Source organism: Anguilla rostrata, chromosome 1 (assembly GCF_018555375.3).
Source record: "Anguilla rostrata isolate EN2019 chromosome 1, ASM1855537v3, whole genome shotgun sequence".
Classification (NCBI taxonomy): domain Eukaryota; kingdom Metazoa; phylum Chordata; class Actinopteri; order Anguilliformes; family Anguillidae; genus Anguilla; species Anguilla rostrata.
In genome coordinates, this window is record NC_057933.1 from 80,270,404 (window position 1) to 80,292,630 (window position 22,227).

Sequence of the window (22,227 nt, forward strand, 5' to 3'; positions counted from 1 at the left end):
GGCTCTTTCTGCCTGTTTTATCCCCAATGAGAACCAGTCAGTTCTTGGGGTCTAATGGAAAAAAAAATACATTGCATTTATATCTGTAGTTCTGTTATATGTTTTTCAGTTATGATCAACTCTCAATCCACGTTCAAAAAACTGATGTGATTAAATATTAAAAGATGGTAAACAGGATTTCCTGGTACTCCAGTGTGAAAAAAATATACGAATGCAATGTTTCTGTGGTAATACCAGAATAAAAATAAAGCAAATTTATTTGCAAAAAATAAAAGTAATGAACATATAATTAGTAGGATGGCAAACTTACAATCAACTTCCAGTTGTATAGTTGAGTTCTCCTTGCCATGTTCATTCTGTGCTTCACAGTAGTACTGTTCACTGCCACTGGACTCGGTCACAGTGGAGGTGAGATTCTTTCCAGTTCCTACAGTGTTTATCTCTGTCCCATTCACTTTATACCAGGTGTATCTCTGCACTGCTGGGTTGGCATTACTGCTGCAGGTCAGAGTCACAGAGCTGCCCTCTAACACTGAACCAGAGGGACTGACTGACACTGAGGTGTTCTTAGGAGGATCTAAGAGATATAAAAATACAAAACTTCTTTTCTTAGTTTGTGAGGAGTTATACACAATCTGATGATGTGTAACGGTTGCGTGCTTTAAAATAGGGGTGTCCAATCTTATCTGAAAAGGTCCGTTGTGTTTTAGTTCTATCCCAGCATTACAACACCTGATTTAATTATTTAACTAATCTAGGTCTTAAATCAGGTGCATTAGTGCTGGCATAAAACAAAAACCTGCACCCACACCAGAATTTTTCAGAAAGGATTGTCCTCCCCTGCTATAATGGATGAGCACAACATCAGGTAATTTACATGTGCTTGTTTATGATTTTTATTTTTATCATTGTATTTATTGTCATTATTCAATCATGGTGATAATTCTGCACAGCATATTGACCATGAAAAAAGCTCAAAGCAATTATTATTATTATTATTATTATTATTATTATTATTATTATTATTATTATTATTATTCAATGATTTACAAAAGCTAAGAATAATACTTTCAAATCCAGCTCTCTTACACAGAACACTGAGAGTCAGATTGGCCTCAGATGACTTCTGAATGTCTCCTTGTTGCAGAGTGTAAAGTGCCCTGCAGATGATCTTCTGCCCATGGTGGAGGTGGGAAGCAGTGAAGGTCAGAACAGAAGACACAGATTTGGTTTTATCCTTTTTCTCTTGCAGTTGATCCACACTGTCATTCAGCCTGGGGGTCCATGTCAGATTTGGGGGGAGTTCGGGACAGGGGGCTGCAGCAGAGCAGCTCAAACTCACAGAGGTCTCCTCCATCACCTCCACCCTCTCTGGGGTTATGTTTGGTTTGGGTGGAGAGTCTAGAAGGCATGGAGACATGAGGACAGGTTACTGTCTGTCTCAGGATTGGAGACTCACAGCACTCAGAGCACACACTAATCACCACATTAACAGTGTCTAACTAACACAGTATTTACATGTGAAATCTAAAGACAAGTCATTTTCATTCTTTATTTATATCCAAGGTGCATTTCTCATAATGGACAGAACTTATATTTTTGGCACCTAATTTTGAAAGCATATCAACATCAACACGGCTCATAGTGAAAAAGGCATAACAACAAATTCAGTACCTTGTGTATTAATTTTGACGGGTGTTGGAAAATTATACTTGAGTTTATCGAAGGTTTCCAATCTGAAGTAATAATTATCACTGTAAGATGGAGGGAAGGGATCCAGGATTGTGGTGCAGTTTTTCGTTTTCAGTTCTCCAATTAATTTTCCTTTAATTTTGTTCTCAGTTTTGTTGGAATCAAACATGATTTCGCCGTCAGTTCCACGTTTTCTCCAGAGTCCTTTAGCCGCAGCTGTCAGATCTTTGTCATATTGAGGTTTTATATCAAATCCGCAGGGAATCAGCACACAGGATCCACTCAGAGCTTCTATACTCTGAGGCATCCAGATTGCCCACTCATTGCCCAGGGCTCCTGCAACACACACAACGCATCTCAGTAAATACAGGACCTATATGGGGATTTGGGTCAGCTTTATACACACACAACAGCAGCTTTACAGACCTCACAAGACTTTGCTGTGTGAATGTTTTATTCATATTTAACACTAAACGTTTTACTGATTGAAAGCTGCAATTATAATTAATATAAAACACATCCATTTTCCACAAATTTATATATAAAAATCATGTTTTTATACCATAATAATCTACAGTCATCCCTTTGGATCGCTGTACATCTTTCCAGTATAGAGTTAGACCCCACCCCTTTAATGACCCACCTTGCAGCAGGCAGCCAATGAGGATGAACCTCTCTGCTTCAATCATGACTCTGAGGAGCAGAGGAACTGAAGTTAGAAAACAGCACTGACACCCTTTTATTTTTTTTATTAATCATTTGTATGTATTGTAGGCTGCCCTACAGAGTGCCATGAATCACACATCTTGCCATAAACATAAATCTTTAATCCGCCTTGATGCTCAAAACAGAACATAATTGATGGACAAATGACTGCAGAAGAGTTTAGAATGCATATTTCAATAAAACAATTACATTTGTTCAGGAATTGGTTCCCTTCTTCTGTTGCCTGTAGTCCAGCACCGCCTGGCCCAATATATATCCTAGAAATCAATGAAACCACATGAAATAGGCTGTTATGTGTTGTGACTGAGTGTCCTGTCAGAGCCAAAGAAAGGAACACATGAGCTCAAGAAAAGAAGACAACACGGCCACAGTCATTCAGCCCTTACACACTGGACATGTCAACACTCCTCTGAGTTTCTAAGACTTTCTCCAAACGCACACAAAAAAAAAATTCAAATATTTTTCCTTTATTTTCCCCAAAGGCATGACATCTTCACAATGGGCAATGGGTTTTGTTGAGAATAAAATAAAGAACGAGAAAATTATAAGAATAAGGATCGTTTTCTTAAATTTTTTTTTTTGAATCAGTAATCTTTAATAAAGATAAATAGACCATACATGTACAACACAATGAAATTGAAAATTAACACGTTGAGTTCATGAATGTTTGCGAAGTTTAATTTTACTTTTAAAGCAAAAAGCATTTATCGATATATAAATAAGGCTTGGGAGACTAATCATTTGCCCTCCTCCAAATATTTCATTTTAAAATGAAAAAATGAATATTTTAGCATGTATCCTGGATTATAATTTGGCTGGAGTGGTTCCAATTCCATATAATTCAATTGGTTAATTGCTTGTGATACTTTTAAATCTTTTTAAAGATACTTTCATAAACGATAAAACCATGAACATGTGAAAACTCAGACCTATAGGGCCAAAGCATCAGACCTCTTCAAACTACAAAAGCGTGTTTCCAGTATTGCCCTTATACTGAAGCTGTTTGCAAGTGTGACTTCCTGGTACTGCACAAACACTGTGACCCCACCCTACCCAACAGTCACTGTTAAGAATGGTGTTTCATTGTTCTTACATAGTCCATAGCTTTAAATGGTATTGAATTTATCAATACATTACATTGTATGTGCATATATTTACAATATTGCTATTTGTTAAAAATTGTATTTGTGTTATGTAATTGTTAACTCAAATGTGACCAAGCACAAATTACTTTCAATTTCAGTCCACACGGCAAAATGACTTTGGATTAAAATGGCAAAAAGTCAAAAGGCTAATTCATATTGCAGTGCATATAATGTCTATTTTGACACACACTTTAAAATGCCTGTATGAGATAAGCTAAGTGGTAGAAATGTACTTACTGTAGAACAGAAGAATATCCAGTCTGTCTCCACTGCAAACTGACCCTCAGCCTGCAGAGCACAAGTATAAATGCACACAAAAGAGGAACTTCTCATATGTGGCCTTTCCTGAATCATGCTCGGAACGTGATGCTGTGAATATTTTTGTTCACAGAAAATGTGTGACATGTGCAACACAAACATGCCAAAAATGTAGAATGTGTCTTACAATTGCTGCTCTGATGATCAAGCTACTTTGACTTCATAAAACAGTAACAGTCTGCATTTACAGTTAAATTAGAATAAGTAAAGTAGCATTAATGTCCAAAACACAAACAATCAGCAGAGAAACATCAAAAGGAGAATGGACAAATAAGGAGCTACTGCACAACAGTCAATATAACACTCTTAACCAATCAGAAATCTACTACAGTTACTATGGCAACACTGCTAAGTGACACACGTAAAGTAAAGCCCTCCAATGTACATGCAGAATGTCTTTTGATGCATAAGTAATTCTACACTTTCTGGTTCTACAGTATTCAATGCTACAGTTTTAGCCTCTGGAAAATATTACTAATACAAAAAGAATAAAACTATAAATAACCTCTATATTGTTGTTATTTATCGTCCCCCTTGGCCCCTGGGAAGCTTCCTGGATGAGCTAGACACCCTGCTCAGCTCCTTCCCTGAGGATGGCACCCCGCTGATCGTCCTGGGAGGTGGCCTCCCAGTCTGCTGCCTTCCTACCACTACTCCACTCCTTCGACCTCTCCCTACAACACTCTCCCCCAACCCACAAGGCAGGCAACTGCCTAGACTAGATCTTCCTGAGGAACTTCTCCAGCTCCAATCTCACGGTTACCCCCCTGCATACGTCTGACCATCACTTCATCTCCTTCTCCCTCCCTCTCGCTCCCCATCCTCCCTCTCCTCCTCCCACCCCCACTGTCACTGTCCGCTGTAACCTCCGCTCCCTCTCACCCTCTTCTCTCGCTCCCAGAGTGACTGCTTCCCTCCCCCCTTTTCAATCATTCTCCAAGCTCCCCACTAACTCTGCATCCTCCACCCTAACTTCATCTCACTCTTCAGCACTTGACTCCCTATGTCCTCTTGTCCCTAGGCCAGCACGTTCATCCCCTCCCAGTCCATGGATGTCTGACATCCTACGCACCTCCAGGGCCAGCCTCCGCTGCTGAGAGGAAGTGGGCAATCAGGACCTCTGACCTTTCAGCCTATCAGTCTCTCCTGACAGAGTTTTATTCTGCTGTCACTGCCGCTAAGGCAAATTTATATCAGACTAAATTCATAACTCCATTCTAACCCTCATCAACTGTTCTCTATTTTCTTCTCTCCTCAGCGTGCCACTCCTACCCAGTCTTCCTTCCGCAGATGACTTTCGAAAGATCACAGACATCCGCAGCTCTTGCCTCTGCACCTCTGCCCTCTGCCCTGCGCTCCGCCTCTCGCCTGCGCCTCGCCCTGCGCTCCGCCCTGTTTCTCCACATTTTCTCTCTTACAGACTCTGAAGTTCACAGCTCCTGCCTCCACGCCACCACCTGCCCTGACCATCCTCATATCCTCCAGGCAATCACACCAGCATCCTCCTTTGTCACCTCCTTGGAACTCCTCCATCTTCTGGATGTTCCCATCTAAAGAGCCCACATCACCCGCTGAGAAGCCCACGTAGTCGTAGTCAACCAGAACTACCGCCGTATCTCTCCTCCCTTTTCTATCCAAAACACTTGAACGTGCTGCATCTAACCAACTCTCTGCTTTCTTCTCTCATAATAACCTGCTTGACCCCCACCAGCCTGACTTCAGGCCTGGCCACTCGACAGAGACTGTACTCCTCTCGGTCAGTGAGTCACTCCATGCCGCACGAGCAGCCTCCCTTGCCTCTGTCCTGATTCCTCTAGACCTCTCCGCTGCATTTGACACTGTGGAGTACTCCATCCTCCTGTCCTCCCTGGCAGCAACAGGGATCTGCTTAAATCTTACCTCTCCGACCGTTCCTTCCAGGTTGCCTGGGCGGGTAAAGTATCGCCGCCCCGTCCCCTTGCCACCGGAGTTCCCCAGGGCTCAGTCCTCGGTCCCCTTCTCTTCTCCTTATACACCAGATCCCTTGCCCTGTAATCTCTGCCCATGGCTTATTCTACCACTGTTATGCTGACGACACACAACATTCTCTCCTTCTCCCCATCGGACACACAGGTGCCTGCCCGCATCTCCGCTTGCCTGAGGGACATCCTGAGCTGGATGGACAATCACCACCTAAAGCTCAACCCAGGAAGACGGAGCTAATCTTTATTCCTGCTCTAACCTCTCCCCTCCTCGATTTTTCCATTTCCCTAGGGGACACCTTAGTGACATCATCACCCTGTGCCAAGAATCTCGGAGTGGTGATGGACAACAGGTTGTCCCTCTCCAAGAACATCGCAGCAGTAAGCCGGGCGTGCAGATTTTTCCTGTATAACATCCGGAGAATCCGCCCCTTTCTCACCACCTACTCAACCCAGCTCCTGGTCCAAGCAATGGTACTATCCCGCCTGGACTACTGCAACCCTCTTCTGGCTGGACTACCGGCATCTGCCATCAGACCCCTGCAACTCATTCAGAATGCTGCAGCTTGTCTGGTCTTCAACCTCCCCAGACACTCCCACGTCACTCTCCTGCTCACCACCCTTCACTGGCTGCCTGTTATAGCTTGCATCAAATTTAAAACATTGGTCCTAGCATACCAGGCAGTCAAGGGATCAGCCCCAGCATACCTCCACAAGATCTTCAAACCCTACATGCCAACCAGACCCCTCCGTTCCACTACTTCAGGACGCCTGGCACCTGCCCCTCTTCGCACCTGCCCTTCCCGAACACGTCTCCTGTCTGTTCTGGCCCCACGATGGTGGAATGACCTCCCTGTGGAGGGTCAGAACAGCTGAGACACTGTCCCACTTCAAGCGACGACTGAAGACTCACCTCTTCAGGCTGCACATCTCCCCATCCCTCCCTACCTCCCTGTAATCTCTTAATTGACTGTAAGCTTAGGGTTGCAACTAGGTAGCTGTTTTGTAGGTGACTTAGTTAATGCAATTGTCTTAACTACTGCTTATATTTTTGCATAGACTGCGTTGTTGCTGTTCTCGTTTGTGTTAGTGTTAATCAGTTTAACCTTCAGGGTCCAAGGTAAACTATGCGGGTGCTCCCTGCACTTGGAACGGTACTTCTCTCTAGGGTTTTCGACATACTTGTTCCTGGTTATGGTTATACACTTTGTTGTACGTCGCTCTGGATAAGAGCGTCTGCCAAATGCCTGTAATGTAATGTAAAATGATACAAAAACATTGTATAATATTAGCTTATTATTATTATTATTATAGATGGATGTATAATTATTTTAGCTAATACAATGCTGATTTACAGTATGTTGTTCAACAAATCAGAAGTAACCAATTATAAATAGACTTTTATGGTCAATTGCTGGGTGCTTAGCAGAACTGCCTCACAATGGGAAAAGCTAATCCTTACTTCCAGATTCAGATAGCTTTCGCAGTTCAAACTGCTGCTGCACACATTGCAATCGACCCTGAAAATCTTCATTATCTACATTTATCTGATACATGTTGACAGAAAGCACAGTCCGTCAGATAAATCATAGAGAGACAGAAGGTTGTAATATATTCAATAGTTCTTATTCAAACACATGCTACATCAATGCCCACCCAAACATAATATTTTCTGAAAATTACAGAAAATACAACAGAATATATAAAAAGAGATATCTCTTTCCCTTCCCTCACCTAACACCTCAATTTTTAGCACTTAAATACTTTTCAAGTGGTTCTGAACATGCATGACCACCAATAAATTGAAATACTTCACATTTTTTAGTCTATGTCAGTGTTTTACAGTCCTGGGCCTGTAGACCCACTGTGCACGCAGGTTTGTTGTGAAAGCAAAAGTAAAGTTTTTATCAATAAAGTTTGATGAAAATGTGTTCAACTTAACCATAATTGTGTGGTTAAATGGACACAATGCAGGTTTGACTTTTTGCCGTTTGCGGACAACAAGCTCCATTCGTTTTCAACGGATGTTTTCAGGTTTTCACAGCTCAACCAGAGGTGGGTAACCTGGCTTCAAAGAGTAAAAAGACTGACCATGTATTTGCTCCATCACCATGCACTAAACCAGCTGATTCTAATTAGCATAACTCTTCAGCATGATAGGAGAACTAATTATTGTGATCGGCTGGTTTAGTTCATGTTGGTGGAGCAAATACGTGGTCAGTATTTTAACTCTTTGAAGCCGGGTTACCCACCTCTGCTCTCAACAAACCGGACAACCGGCTGATTTCACCGGACAGTTTGTAAGTGAATCAAAGGAAAATGGAACCTCATTTAGGGACGGAGTGTAACACAGTGGGTAAGGAACTGGGCTTGTAACCGAAAGGTCGCAGGTTCGATTCACGGGTAGGACACTGCCGTTGTACCCTTGAGCAAGGTACTTAACCGAAATTGCTTCAGTATATATCCAGCTATAAAAATGATATGTAAAAGTTGTGCAAGTCGCTCTGGCTAAGAGCATCTGCTAAATGCCTGTAATGTAATGTAATTTAGCTGGAATTATTTGTCAAATAGCACGCACGGCGCAGTACATGAAAGCATATCTTGGTCTGACCAACTTAAATTCCTGGGATGTGAATATGGGACATTTATTTTTTAAAGGGCATACAATGCCATTTCTGGAATACCGTAGCTTTAAAAGGTGAAGTTGTCCTTTAATAGACAATAGGGAAAAAAAGTCTAATTAAGTGCAATTAAGTATCTAATTAAGAATAATTACCAGCCCATTACAGTATAAGCTTGTGTGTAGTGGCTAGAAGAAAAACCAACAGGCACCGTGGGTTCCCAATACCAAGGCTGAGAAACACGGGTCTAAAACAGGAAGCAACATGTTTTAAAACTGCTCTATCATGCACTGTGATTGATGGTTGAAATACTTCCTTCACACAGACAGTCCTCACGTCGAAATAAGAAACAGGAAAAGTGAGGTTTACAATTACCATGCAACAGTACACATGCGTCTGCATGTTTTTTTGATTTTTCAATTTATTTTTCCTTTTTTATATTCCATTTGAGGAACAGAATGAAACATTTTCGTGTTCTCCATAACTGCCTAATGTATGTGAAATGCAAAGGTGCACAACAGTCATTAAATCAAAACAGGGTCAGTAAAGTAGAGTGAGCAAAAATGATTGTGTAAAGAGGATGAAAAATAAAGATGCATCAAAGTTCTTATCTCCAAGAAACAAAATGAACATCTCCTCACGTAAAAATGCCCTGTGGACAAATACAGAAAGGTGACACTCCACATTCAGTGGTTATTTTCTTCAGACAACAGGTTTTAAGGAAACACGACGTGCTTATATTTTTAATGAGACGCAGAAACTGGTCTTAGTTTCCATTTCAAAGGTTCTGGTAGTCATTGTCCTCTTCTTGTGAAGTCACAGTGTCTTTATGATACTTGTTTTTTTTACCTGTAGTTACACACACACACACACACACCCACACACGAACACACACACACACACACACACACACACACACACACACACACACACACACACACACACACACGAACACACACACACACACACACACCCACACACGAACACACACACACACACACACACACACACACACACACACACACACGCAGGTTCATGGTTATTTAAAGCAACACCTTGGTGCATGAAATGACATAGTCTCAGGGCAGTGTTCATACCAAGAGGAAAATGTGGAAAGACAGACCCCTTTTTTATTACAAAATTAACTCTGTATGAAGTTGTAAATTAAAAAAAAATTGTCCAATTATGTATGCATTCTTTGAATATTAACAGTGAAGCCACATATCCTCCGACGAGATGCAAATTTTTAATCGCCTCTCTTCACTTCAGCCTAGTGGCGCCCCCTGGTGTATATCTCTGTGTCACACTTGCTCACCTGCAGCATGTCATATTCTGGGCTGATGTTGGGGAGCTGCAGACTGGCATATGTGTCCCCGTCCCTCCCTCCCTTTAAAGGAAAAGACACACAGATGGTGTGAATGTAAAATAGAGGTGAAATCAGGCTGAGATGAGTGTTTCAGAAAAGGAAGAGGAGGAAAGGATGGTGAGACTCACCTTCAGTCTTCTAGACAACCTGGAAACGTGAAAATCAGAGTAGAGAGAGAATGTGTTATTGCCTCTGCTCATATAGTAGGTCTCTGCAGACCTCAGTCATTTACTGTATGGGACAGTTTTAATTTTAGTCATTTTTACTGAAAGCATAATTGCCTCTCAGTATCTGATCAGAGAGCAATTGACCCTGGATTACTGGCTACATCCATGCAAATCAGTACATTCATTGACAAAACTTAATTAAGCTTAAAGATATAATAATAAAAAAACATAATCAAAAAAGCATCAGGATCAAGATGACTGTACCTTTTATTTTTGTGGATACAGAATCCAACAGTCAGCATATACAGACAAACCAGTCCTACGATTATAATATGTAATAGTGGATTGCAATGTAATCCTGAAAAAAAAAACAGTCATGACTGTTGGACATCATTCATGCCTAAAAGACTTAATGAAAAATATCATCAGACATCACTCATTTACAGATATCCAACATTGAAAAGGTGTTTTATAATCTGGGTAAGAAGTGGATATCCTAATTTTAAACTATTCATAACAATCTGAGTAGACCTGAGTAGAAAATTAAATTAATCAAATTCAGGTCTTACAGATTCTGGATACACAACTTCGTACAAGTTTATACAAAACCAGAATAAAGGAAGTTCATGGACTGTGTCAAATAAGGTGGAAACAAAATCATAGACATAATTGGAAACCTACAGAATTGTAAACCATAGTGAAATAAACAACACATCTCCACTGGATTAGTCAGTGTGCAGTACAATGTTGGTAACACTTTAATGAGCTGTTTGAATGGTGATAATAGATGTTACATCACATTTATAACCGTGCTATTTAGGCTTTACGACATACGGTAAAAGTCAAGTTTTTAGAACAGCCATATATGTAAATACCTGAGTGTTGCTGTGGAGACGGGAGGTGGAGCTGGAGGCTAGAGGAGCTGAGAGTGTTGGTGCTGATGCAGAGGAGAGTGGGCGTGTCTCCCTGTGATTGGCGCATGGTGAGGGAGCTCCTCAGGCCTGTGTTCCCCAGCTGCTCCTCCCTGATGACTCTCTCAGTAGAGTTAGTGACCCGCAGTCCAGACACATGCCACTCCATTCTGGGAGAGGGATTCCCACGGCTCTCACAGGAGCAGCTGATCTCTGCTGCAGTTCTGCTGCAGCTCCCAGAGCCAGAGATCTGAGGCATGTCTGAACACAGGATTCACAGTTACAAATAGCACAGTAGCACAGATATAACAATAATACGATGTATACAATTATATAATAGATGCACTGAACATACATATCACGTTTAGTTGGACATTTGCTGAGTTGTCCTTGCCATGTTCATTCTGTGCTTCACAGCAGTACTGTTCACTGCCACTAGACTCAGTCACAGTGAAGGTGAGATTCTGTCCAGTTCCTACAGTGTGCATCTCTGTCCCATTCACTTTATACCAGGAGTATTTTTTCATTGCTGGGTTGGCATTACTGCTGCAGGTCAGAGTCACAGAGCTGCCCGCTAACACTGAACCAGAGGGACTGACTGACACTGAGGTGTTCTTAGGAGGATCTGGAAGAAAAATAATTTGTCTTTTATGAGGGTACATAGCAAACCTCCCTGTTGTCATTGTAAAATAAACAATTTACAAAACACAACTTTTTTGTTTTTAGTGAAATTAACTTTTAGTTTAGCAGAGTGCAAATGCAACTACTCATGCATTTGATATTTTTTTCCTAACTCCCAATCAAAATTGCCCTGGAAAAACATAGATTTTACATAACTAGACCCATGCTGCCAAAACATTGTTGTCACAGACTATATACAACATGTACAGTATGTACAGACTATGGAGAGGGAAAAAAGCATTACTGTACATGAAGAACTGTTCAGGGGAAGTTGGCATTAAAGTCCATTATATTCAATCTTTGTTCGTACCTGTTCAACACATTTTATATTTTCAAAAAAATAGAAATGCTTAACTAGAACTACTAACACTAGTTTTATTTATTTATTTTTTTGAATAGTATCGTTTTCTATAACTGAATAAATACTGACGCAGTTCAGTAAGTACACTGCTTCAGAGTACAATGCAGTGTGCCACCTGGGAATCAAACCTGCACCCTATAATTTACAAGACCAGGTCACTGACCCCTATACTACACTACCACCCAGCCATTTATCACAAAAAAGGCTCTTTCTGCCTGTTTTATCCCCAGGGAGAACCAGTCAGTTCTTGGGGTCTAATGGAAAAAAATACATTGCATTTATATCTGTAGTTCTGTTGTATGTTTTCCAGTTATGATCAACTATCAATCCACTTTCAAAAAACTGATGTGATTAAATATTAAACGATGGTAAACAGGATTGGTACTCCAGTGTGAAAAAAATAAACATGTTCATGTTTCTGTGGTAATAACATTGGAATAAATATAAAGCAAATTTATTTTGCAAAAAATAAAATTAATGAACATATAATTAGTAAGATGGCAAACTTACAATAAACTTCCAGTTGTACAGTTGAGTTCTCCTTGCCATGTTCATTCTGTGCTTCACAGTAGTACTGTTCACTGCCACTAGACTCAGTCACAGTGAAGGTGAGATTCTGTCCAGTTCCTACAGTGTTCATCTCTGTCCCATTCACTTTATACCAGGTGTATTTCTGCACTGCTGGGTTGGCATTACTGCTGCAGGTCAGAGTCACAGAGCTGCCCGCTAACACTGAACCAGAGGGACTGACTGACACTGAGGTGTTCTTAGGAGGATCTAAGAGATATAAAAATACAAATCTTATTTTCTTAGTTTGTGAGGAGTTATACACAATCTGATGATGTGTAACAGTTGCGTGCTTTAAAATAGGGGTGTCCAATCTTATCTGAAAAGGTCCGTTGTGTTTTAGTTTTATCCCAGCATTACAACACCTGATTTAATTATTGAAATAATCAAGGTCTTGAATCAGATATATTAGTGCTGGCATAAAACAAAAACCTGCACCCACACCAGAATTTTTCAGAAAGGATTGTCCTCCCCTGCTATAACGGATGAGCACAACATCAGGTAATTTACATTTGCTTGTTTATGATTTTTATTTTTATCATTGTATTTATTGTCATTATTCAATTATGGTGATAATTCTGCACAGCATACTGACCATGAAAAAAGCTCAAAGCAATTATTATTATTATTATTATTATTATTATTATTATTATTATTATTATTATTATTCATCAATGATTTAAAAAAGCTAAGAATAATACTTTCAAATCCAGCTCTCTTACATAGAACTCTTAGAGTCAGATTGGCCTCAGATGTCTTCTGAATGTCTCCTTGTTGCAGTGTGTAAAGTGCACTGCAATTGATTGTCTTCCCATGGTGGAGGTGGGAAGCAGTGAAGGTCAGAACAGAAGACACAGATTTGGTTCGATCCTCATTCTCTTGCAGTTGATCCACACTGTCATTCAACCTGGGGGTCCATGTCAGATTTGGGGGGAGTTCAGGACAGGGTGCTGCAGCAGAACAGTTCAAGCTCACAGAGGCTCCCTCCTTCACCTCCACCTTCTCTGTGGTTATGTTGGGTTTGGGTGGATAGTCTAGGAGACACGGAGACATGAGGATGTTACTGTCTGTCTCAGGATTGGAGACTCACAGCATTCCGAGCACACACTAATCACCACAACAACAGTGTCTAACTAACAAACAGCATTTACATGTGAAATCTAACGACAAGTCATTTTCATTCTTTATTTTACATCCAACGTGTATTTCTCATAGAGGACAGTATTTCTATCTCCGGTACCTAATTTTAAAAGCATAGAATCCCGGCATCAACACAATGGCACACAGTGAAAAAGGCGTAACAGAAAATGCAGTACCTTGTGCATTAATTATGACAGCTGTAGGAAAATCATACTTGAGTTTATTTAAGGCTTCCAATCTGAAGAAATACTTATCACTGTAAGATGGAGGGAAGCGATCCAGGATTGTGGTGCAGTTCTTCTCCTTCAATTTTCCAGTTAATCTTCCTTTAATTTTGTAGTTAGTTTTGATGGAATCAAACACGATGTCACCCTTATTGCTACTTTTTTTCCATAGTCCATTAGCCTCATCTGTCAGATCTTTGTCATATTCAGATTCTATATCAAATGTGCAGGGAATCAGCACACAGGATCCACTCAGAGCTTCTATACTCTGAGGCACCCAGACTGCCCACTCTCTGCCCAGGGCACCTACAACACACACAACACATTTCAGTAAATACAGCAGTTACATGGGGATGTGGGTCAGCTTTATACACACACAACAGCAGCTTTACAGACCTCACGAGACTTTGCTGTGTGAATGTTTTATTCATATTTAACACTAAACGTTTTACTGACTGAAAGCTGCAATTATAATTAATATAAAGCACATCCATTCTCCACAAATTTATATATAAAAATCATGTTTTTATACTATAATAATCTACAGTAATCCCTTTGGATCGCTGTACATCTTTCCAGTATAGAGTTAGACCCCACCCCTTTAATGACCCACCTTGCAGCAGGCAGCCAATGAGGATGAACCTCTGTGCTTCAATCATGATCTGATGAACAGAGGAACTGAAGTTAGAAAACAGCACTGACACCCTTTTATTTTTTTTATTAAATATTTGTATGTATTGTAGGCTGCCCTACAGAGTGCCATGAACCACACATCTTGCCATAAACATAATTCTTTAATGCGCCTTAATGCTCAGAACAGAACACAATGATTGACAAAAGACTGCAGAAGAGTTTAGAATGCATATTTCAATAAAACCATTACATTTGTTCAGGAATCGGTTCCCTTCTTCTATTGCCTGTAGTCCAGCACCGCCTGGCCCAATATATATCCTAGAAATCAATGAAAGCACATGACATGGCCTGGTATGTGTTGTGACTGAGTGTCCTGACAAAGCCAAAGAAAGGAACACATGAGCTCAAGAAAAGAGGACAACACGGCCACAGTAATTCAGCCCTTACACACTGGACATGTCAACACTCCTCAGAGTTTCTAAGACTTTCTCCAAACGCACACAAAAAAAAAAATTCAAATATTTTTCCTTTTTTTTCCCCAAAGGCATGACATCTTCACAATGGGCAATGGGTTTTGTTGAGAATGAAACTAAAGAACGAGAAAATTATAAGAATAAGGATCGTTTTCTTTTTTTTTTTTTTGAATCAGTAATCTTTAATAAAGATAAATAGACCATACATGTACAACACAATGAAATGGAAAATGAACACAATCTTAAAACTCTGTTTTAGTCATGTTGAGTTCATGAATGTTTGTAAAGTTTAATTTTACTTTTAAAGCAAAAAGCATTTATCGATATATAAATAAGGCTTGGGAGACTAATCATTTGCCCTCCTCTGAATATTTCATTTTAAAATGAAAAAATGAATATTTTAGCATGTATCCTAGATTATAATTTGGCTGGAGTGGTTCCAATTCCATATAATTCAATTGGTTAATTGCTTGTGATACTTTTAAATCTTTTTAAAGATACTGTCAGGTAACGGGTTGGGAGGACCCAAACGTAGAGGGGAAAAAAAACACAAACTCAAAAAGGGAAAATTAACAAAGACTTTACTTACACGACAGGGGACAAAAAAAACAGGAAACCAAAAGGCCACGCAGGGCACTTCCAAAAAACACAAGACAGAAAACTCAAAATTCAAAACACACACAGAGCAGAACACAGGTAGGACAGAAACCAGGCAGGAACTAACAGGCAGAAACACAGTCACACACACAAGCAGGTCAAAGCACAGGCAGGCAGATACATATAAGTCCGAAACAAACACTAGAAGGAAACAAACACAAGGAACCAGCACCCAATTCAAGGGGACAAAGAACTTAAATAGACAGGGGGTAACAAGACACAGGTGAACTCAAAAAACAATCAAACCAGAAAAGGAGGGGATAACAAGACACAGGTGGGAACAATGATAGAATAACGAGACAACAATAATACAATTAACAGGGGAGAGCAGGACACAAAACAGAAGTGCCGCCATCTGGCGGCCAAACAAGGGAAACACAGACAGGAAAACACAGAACCATGACAGATACTTTCATAAACGATAAAACCATGAACATGTGAAAACTCAGACCTATAGGGCCAAAGCATCAGACCTCTTCAAACTACAAAAGCGTGTTTCCAGTATTGCCCTTATACTGAAGCTGTTTGCAAGTGTGACTTCCTGGTACTGCACAAACACTGTGACCCCACCCTACCCAACAGTCACTGTTAAGAATGGTGTTTCATTGTTCTTACATAGTCCATAGCTTTAAATGGTATTGAATTTATCAATACATTATACTGTATGTGCATATATTTACAAGATTGCTATTTGTTAAGAATTGTATTTGTGTTATGTAATTGTTAACTCAAATGTGACCAAGCATAAATTACTTTCAATTTCAGTCCACACGGCAAAATGACTTTGGATTAAAATGGCGAAAAGTCAAAAGGCTAATTCATATTGCGGTGTCCTGTCAGTGCGTATAATGTCTATTTTGACTCACTCTTTAAATTGCCTGTATGAGATTCAGTTTATCACAATATACGATAATATTTGAGGAACACAATGTTTACACTCAATCTGCAATTTCTCTGCCTTAAGGCAAAATAGAAAATTAACGACAGCCACAATGTCTCTTGAGAAAAATTAACTTAACGTGTTTCCATTATAGACAGAATAAGTCAACTTCAGTACAGTTCTTTTTAATTGAATTTCAATAAAAGTGGCAACCTAATTAATCTGTAGTTCACTTGAGCCAAGTGGTAGAAATGTACTTACTGTAGAACAGAAGAATATCCAGTCTGTCTCCACTGCACACTGACCCTCAGCCTGCAGAGCACAAGTTTAAATGCACACAAAAGAGGAACTTCTCATATGTGGCCTTTCCTGCTCCGAACAGGAGGCTGTGAATATTTGTTTTTTAACTTTCGCAGAAAATGTGTGACATGTGCAACACTAACATGCCTTCCCGTTGTACTTCCTGTTCACGTCTGCTGTCTGTCTGGTCTGGTGGACTGACCTTCCCGTGGCGGTCAGAACAGCAGAGAATCTGACTACCTTCAAGCGCAGACTAAAGACTCATCTCTTCAGGCTGCACCTCTCCCCACTCCCCCCCCCCCAGCCCCTAGTTTAGCTCAATGTACCTATAGGGGCGATATAGCTCAGGAGGTAAGACCGATTGTCTGGCAGTCGGAGGGTTGCCGATTCAAACCCCGCCCCGGGCATGTCAAAGTGTCCTTGAGCAAGACACCTAACCCCTAACCTCTAACTGCTCTGGCGAATGAGAGGCATCAATTGTAAAGCGCTTTGGATAAAAGCGCTATATACATGCAGTCCATTTACCATTTACCTAGTTAGGCTAATGCGATCACGTTAGTTTTGTATTTGGTAGGATTGTTTTGTCTGATTCTGATTAGGCAAATGTGATTTCAGTGCTAGCTCTGTACTTGGCAGGATTGTTTGTTTGTTTGCTGAACAGGTTACCCTACAGGGTTGGAGTCCTGATCTATGTGGTCACTTCTGGCACTACGATCTTTACTTCACTCTAGTGTGTTTTTACTGCACCTCTGCACCTTGAACTGATGCACTTGTTGTACGTCGCTCTGGATAAGAACGTCTACTAAATGCCTGTAATGTAATGTAATGTAATGCCAAAAATGTAGAATGTGTCTTACAATTGCTGCTCTGATGATCAAGCTACATTGACTTCATAAAACAGTAACAGTGTGTGCCTTTGCAGTTTAATTAGAATAAGTAAAATAGCATCAATGCGCAAAACACAAACAATCAGCAGAGAAACATAAAAAGGAGAATGGACAAATGAGGAGCTACTGCACAACAGTCAATATAACACTCTTAGCCAACCAGACATCTACTACAGTCACTATGGCAACACTGCTAAGCGGCACATGTAAAGTAAAGCCCTCCAATGCACATGCAAAATGTCTTTTTATGCATAAGTAATCCTAGACTTTCTGGTTCTACAGTATTCAATGCTACATTTTAAGCCTAATAATAAGCTAACATTGTACAATATTAGCTTATTATTATTATTATTATTATTATTATTATAGATGGATGTATAATTATTTTAGCTAATACAATGCTGATATACAGTATGTTGTTAAACAAATCAGAAGTAATAAATTATAAATAGACTTTTATGGTCAATTGCTGGGTGCTTAGCAGAGCTGCCTCACAATGGGAAAAGCTAATCCTTACTTCCAGATTCAGATAGCTTTCGCAGTTCAACCTGCTGCTGCACACAATGTAATCGACCCTGAAAATCTTTTGACTTTTCTCCGTTTGTGGACAACAAGCTCCATTCGTTTTCAATGGATGTTTTCAGGTTTTCACACTCTCCCTCAACCAGAGGTGGGTAACCCGGCTTCAAAGAGTAAAAAGGCTGACCATGTATTTGCTCCATCACCATGCACTAAACCAGCTGATTCTAATTAGCATAACTCTTCAGCATGATAGGAGAACTAATTATCGGCTGGTTTAGTTCATGTTGGTGGAGCAAATACGTGGTCAGTCTTTTTACTCTTTGAAGCCGGGTTACCCACCTCTGCTCTCAACAAACCGGACCCCAGCTGATTTCACCTGTCAGTTTGTAAGTGAATCAAAGGAAAATGGAACCTCATTCAGCTGGAATTATTTGTCAAATAGCACACATGGCGCAGTACATGAAAGCATATCTTGGTCTGACCAATTTAAATTCCTGGGATGTGAATATGGGACATTAATTTTTTTAGGGCATTCATTGCTATTTCTGGTATACCGTAGCTTTAAAAGGTGAAGTTGTCCTTTAATAGACAATAGGAAAAAAAAGTCTAATTAAGTGCAATTAAGTATCTAATTAAGAATAATTACCAGCCCGTTACAGTATAAGCTTGTGTGTAGTAGCTAGAAGAAAAACCAACAGGCACCGTGGGTTCCCAAGACCAAGGCTGAGAAACACGGGTCTAAAACAGGAAGCAACATGTTTTAAAGCTGTTCTATCATGCACTGTGGTTAATGGTTGAAATATTTCCTTCACACAGACGGTCCTCACATCGAAATTAGAAACAGCAAAAGTGAGGTTTACAATTACCATGCAACAGTACACATGGGTCTGCATGTTTTTTTTTGTTTCATTTTTCCAATTTATTTTTCCTTTTTTATATTCCATTTGAGGAATAGAATGAAACATTTTCGTGTTCTCCATAACTGCCTAATGTATGTGAAATACAAAGGTGCACAACAGTCATTAAATCAATACAGGGACAGGGTCAGTAAAAAACAGTGAGCAAAAATGATTGTGTAAGGAGGATGAAAAATCAAGATGCATCAAACTTCTTTTCTCCAAGAAACAAAATGAACATCTCCTCTCCTGTGGACAAATACAGAAAGGTGACACTCCACATTCAGTGGTTATTTTCTTCAGACAACAGGTTTTAAGGAAACACAACGTGCTTATATTTTTAATGAGACACAGCAACTGGTCTCAGTTTCCATTTCAAAGGTTCTGGTAGTCATTGTCCTCTTCTTGTGAAGTCACAGTGTCTTTATGATACTTGTTTTTTTACCTGTAGTTACACACACACACACACACCCACACACGAACACACACACACACACACACACACAGACACATACACCCACACACCCACACACAAACACACACACACACACACACATGCAGGTTCATGGTTATTTTAAGCAACACCTTGGTGCATGAAATGACAGTCACAGGGCAGTGTTCATACCAAGAGGAAAATGTGGAAAGACAGACCCCCTTTTTATTACAAAATTAACTCTGTATGAAGTTGTAAATTAAAAAAAAAAATTGTCCAATTATGTATGCATTCTTTGATTATTAACAGTGAAGCCACATATCCTCCGACGAGATGCAAATTTTTAATCGCCTCTCTTCACTTCAGCCTAGTGGCGCCCCCTGGTGTATATCTCTGTGTCACACTTGCTCACCTGCAGCACGTCATATTCAGGGCTCATGTTGGGGAGCTGCAGACTGGCATATGTTTCCCCGTCCCTCCCTCCCTTTAAAGGAAAAGACGCACAGATGGTGTGAATGTAAAATAGAGGTGAAATCAGGCTGAGCTGCAGACAAAGTGTTTCAGAAGAGGAAGAGGAGGAAAGGATGGTGAGACTCACCTTCAGTCTCCTAGACAACCTGGAAACGTGAAAATCAGAGTAGAGAGAGAATGTGTTATTGCCTCTGCTCATATAATATGCCTCTGCAGACCTCAGTCATATACTTTAAGGGATGGTTTTAATTTTAGTGACATTTTACTGAAAGAATAATTGCCTTTTTGTAACTATAATACTCTCTATAATACTCTATACTACTATATCATTTCAATGACTGGCAACACTTGCATTCTCATCCACTTTGATTCTTCAGGTTGTGATTGCAAATTGGTTTTCAGTTGAAACATCTGCTAAAACGAGGTACAATAAAAAATAATAATTTGTTTTATTATTTATGTTTGTATGATAAAGGTATATTTTGTCAACATTTAATAAATAAAAGATCAAATTGAAAAGATATACTCACCTTACTACTGAATACAATTGTCAGTACATTCAGACAAATCAGTCCTGCAATGATAACATATAACAGCAGATAACTGCATTGTAATCCTGAAACAAAAACAGTCATGATGTAGAACTTAATTTATGCCTAAAAATATATTGAAAGACATGAACAGACTTCTCTTGTTTACAGAAATCCAACGGTGAGAGTGTTTATGAAAAGCGTAAAAATATTCCCCACATTTTAGGCCCTGTCCACACGTATACCGATTTTTCTTGAAACGTAGTTTTTTTCCCCCTCCGTTAAAAAAAAAAGAAACTATCCAGAGGATAGCTAGCTAGCTAGCTAACTAACTAGGTAGTTTGCTTTCATAAGGCAATGTTATCGATAACGTTAGCTAGCTAGTTTGCTTTTATGAGGACGTTATAGTTGTGCTTTCATCTTCACTTGGCTAGCTAGATAGCAAAAATTATAATTGGATATAAATCAACGTCCTTATCTTAGCTATCTATCGATACTTCATATACTACTAAGCCAGCTAGCTTGTGAAAAGTCTCCCAAAAAGACCGCTTATCATGGGGGTAGTTATGGTAACGGGGCACAGTCTGTCAATCATAGCTAACTGACAGTTCCCATTACCACGCCCAGACGGTTTGGGTGAACTTTTATAGTGGGAAATTTAAGCTTAGAAAAATACGTTTTAAAGTACATTGAAATGACTGAATAATAAAATAATTATGCACATTTGTTTTGTTGTTGCCTAAAGACAACTGGGAAGTGTCACGTTCAACCACCATGTTACTCCTTTAATCTGCTTCGACCCTCACTAATAATTGTCTACTACTTATCAATTATTGCTTTTGCACCATATCTACCCGCCATTCACCGTTCAGTTATTCACCGGCTACAATATTGCTAAGCCATATGCATTATGACGTACCGTCTGTACGTTCAGTTATTAACCGGCTACAATATTGCTAAGCCATATGGATTCAACGGGAGCTCTTCTGTGCCTGCTGGGACATATCAATCAATCAATCAATCAAATTTTATTTATATAGCGTATTTTACAACAGTTGTCACAATACGCTTTACAGACAGCCCTAGCCTAAACCCCCACAGGAGCAAGCCTAAGGCAACAGTGGCAAGGAAAAACTCTCTGTGGCAGATGGGGAGAAACCTTGGAAGGAACCAGGCTCAAGGGGGAAACCAATCCTCCTCTGGTCGGCTCAGGGTGCCGACTGGTGACCAGCATGTCAGCCAGTTTATGCAGAAGATATGATAAGTGATGTGGCTCAGATGATGGGTGGGGCCAGGTGGCGGTGATGGGGAACAGCAGGTGGCGGCAGATGTGGGCAGGGTGGAGGCAATGACGAAGGAGGGGCTGGACCGCAGAGGTGGGGGAGACCAGACGACTCTCGAAGCACTCTCGAGGGTTGGGGCAAGAGCCCCGCCGGCAGCGTGGGGAAGAGGGTGGAAACAGCAGTTAAGGGATTTGCAATATACCAGACAGTGAGTAAGTGCCAGTGCTATGTATTGTGGGACGCCGCCAGGAGTAGAATATGGCTGCATATCTACTAGGACAGGGATGGAGAGCCCATGCAGTCATGAGGGGTAGACAACCATACCCTCCTATCAAGAGCCAGCCCATGTAAAGTCGGGTCACAGCTGATTGACAGGTGACAG

General features: G+C 40.3%; 1 protein-coding gene and 1 long non-coding RNA gene across 2 annotated transcripts; both read right to left on the reverse strand.

Annotated features, from left to right (window-relative positions):
- Window positions 1–1,887: 1,887 nt before the first annotated feature.
- LOC135236981 (myelin-associated glycoprotein-like) lies at window positions 1,888–14,553 on the reverse strand. The gene is made up of 11 exons (XM_064303649.1): window positions 14,494–14,553; window positions 13,833–14,186; window positions 13,239–13,550; window positions 12,460–12,726; window positions 11,263–11,532; window positions 10,872–11,168; window positions 10,261–10,354; window positions 9,958–9,976; window positions 9,779–9,850; window positions 2,336–2,385; window positions 1,888–2,028 (listed from the first exon to the last, which is right to left on the reverse strand). Exons 1-10 carry the CDS (start codon window positions 14,537–14,539, stop codon window positions 2,374–2,376), a joined length of 1,743 nt encoding a protein of 580 aa, XP_064159719.1. The 5' UTR covers window positions 14,540–14,553; the 3' UTR covers window positions 1,888–2,028; window positions 2,336–2,373.
- A 4,571-nt stretch (window positions 14,554–19,124) lies between these two features.
- Window positions 19,125–20,848, reverse strand: LOC135237058 (uncharacterized). Its single transcript, XR_010324738.1, has 2 exons — window positions 19,974–20,848; window positions 19,125–19,573 (listed from the first exon to the last, which is right to left on the reverse strand). It is a non-coding gene; the product is annotated as an uncharacterized LOC135237058 (long non-coding RNA).
- Between the last annotated feature and the right edge of the window lie 1,379 nt (window positions 20,849–22,227).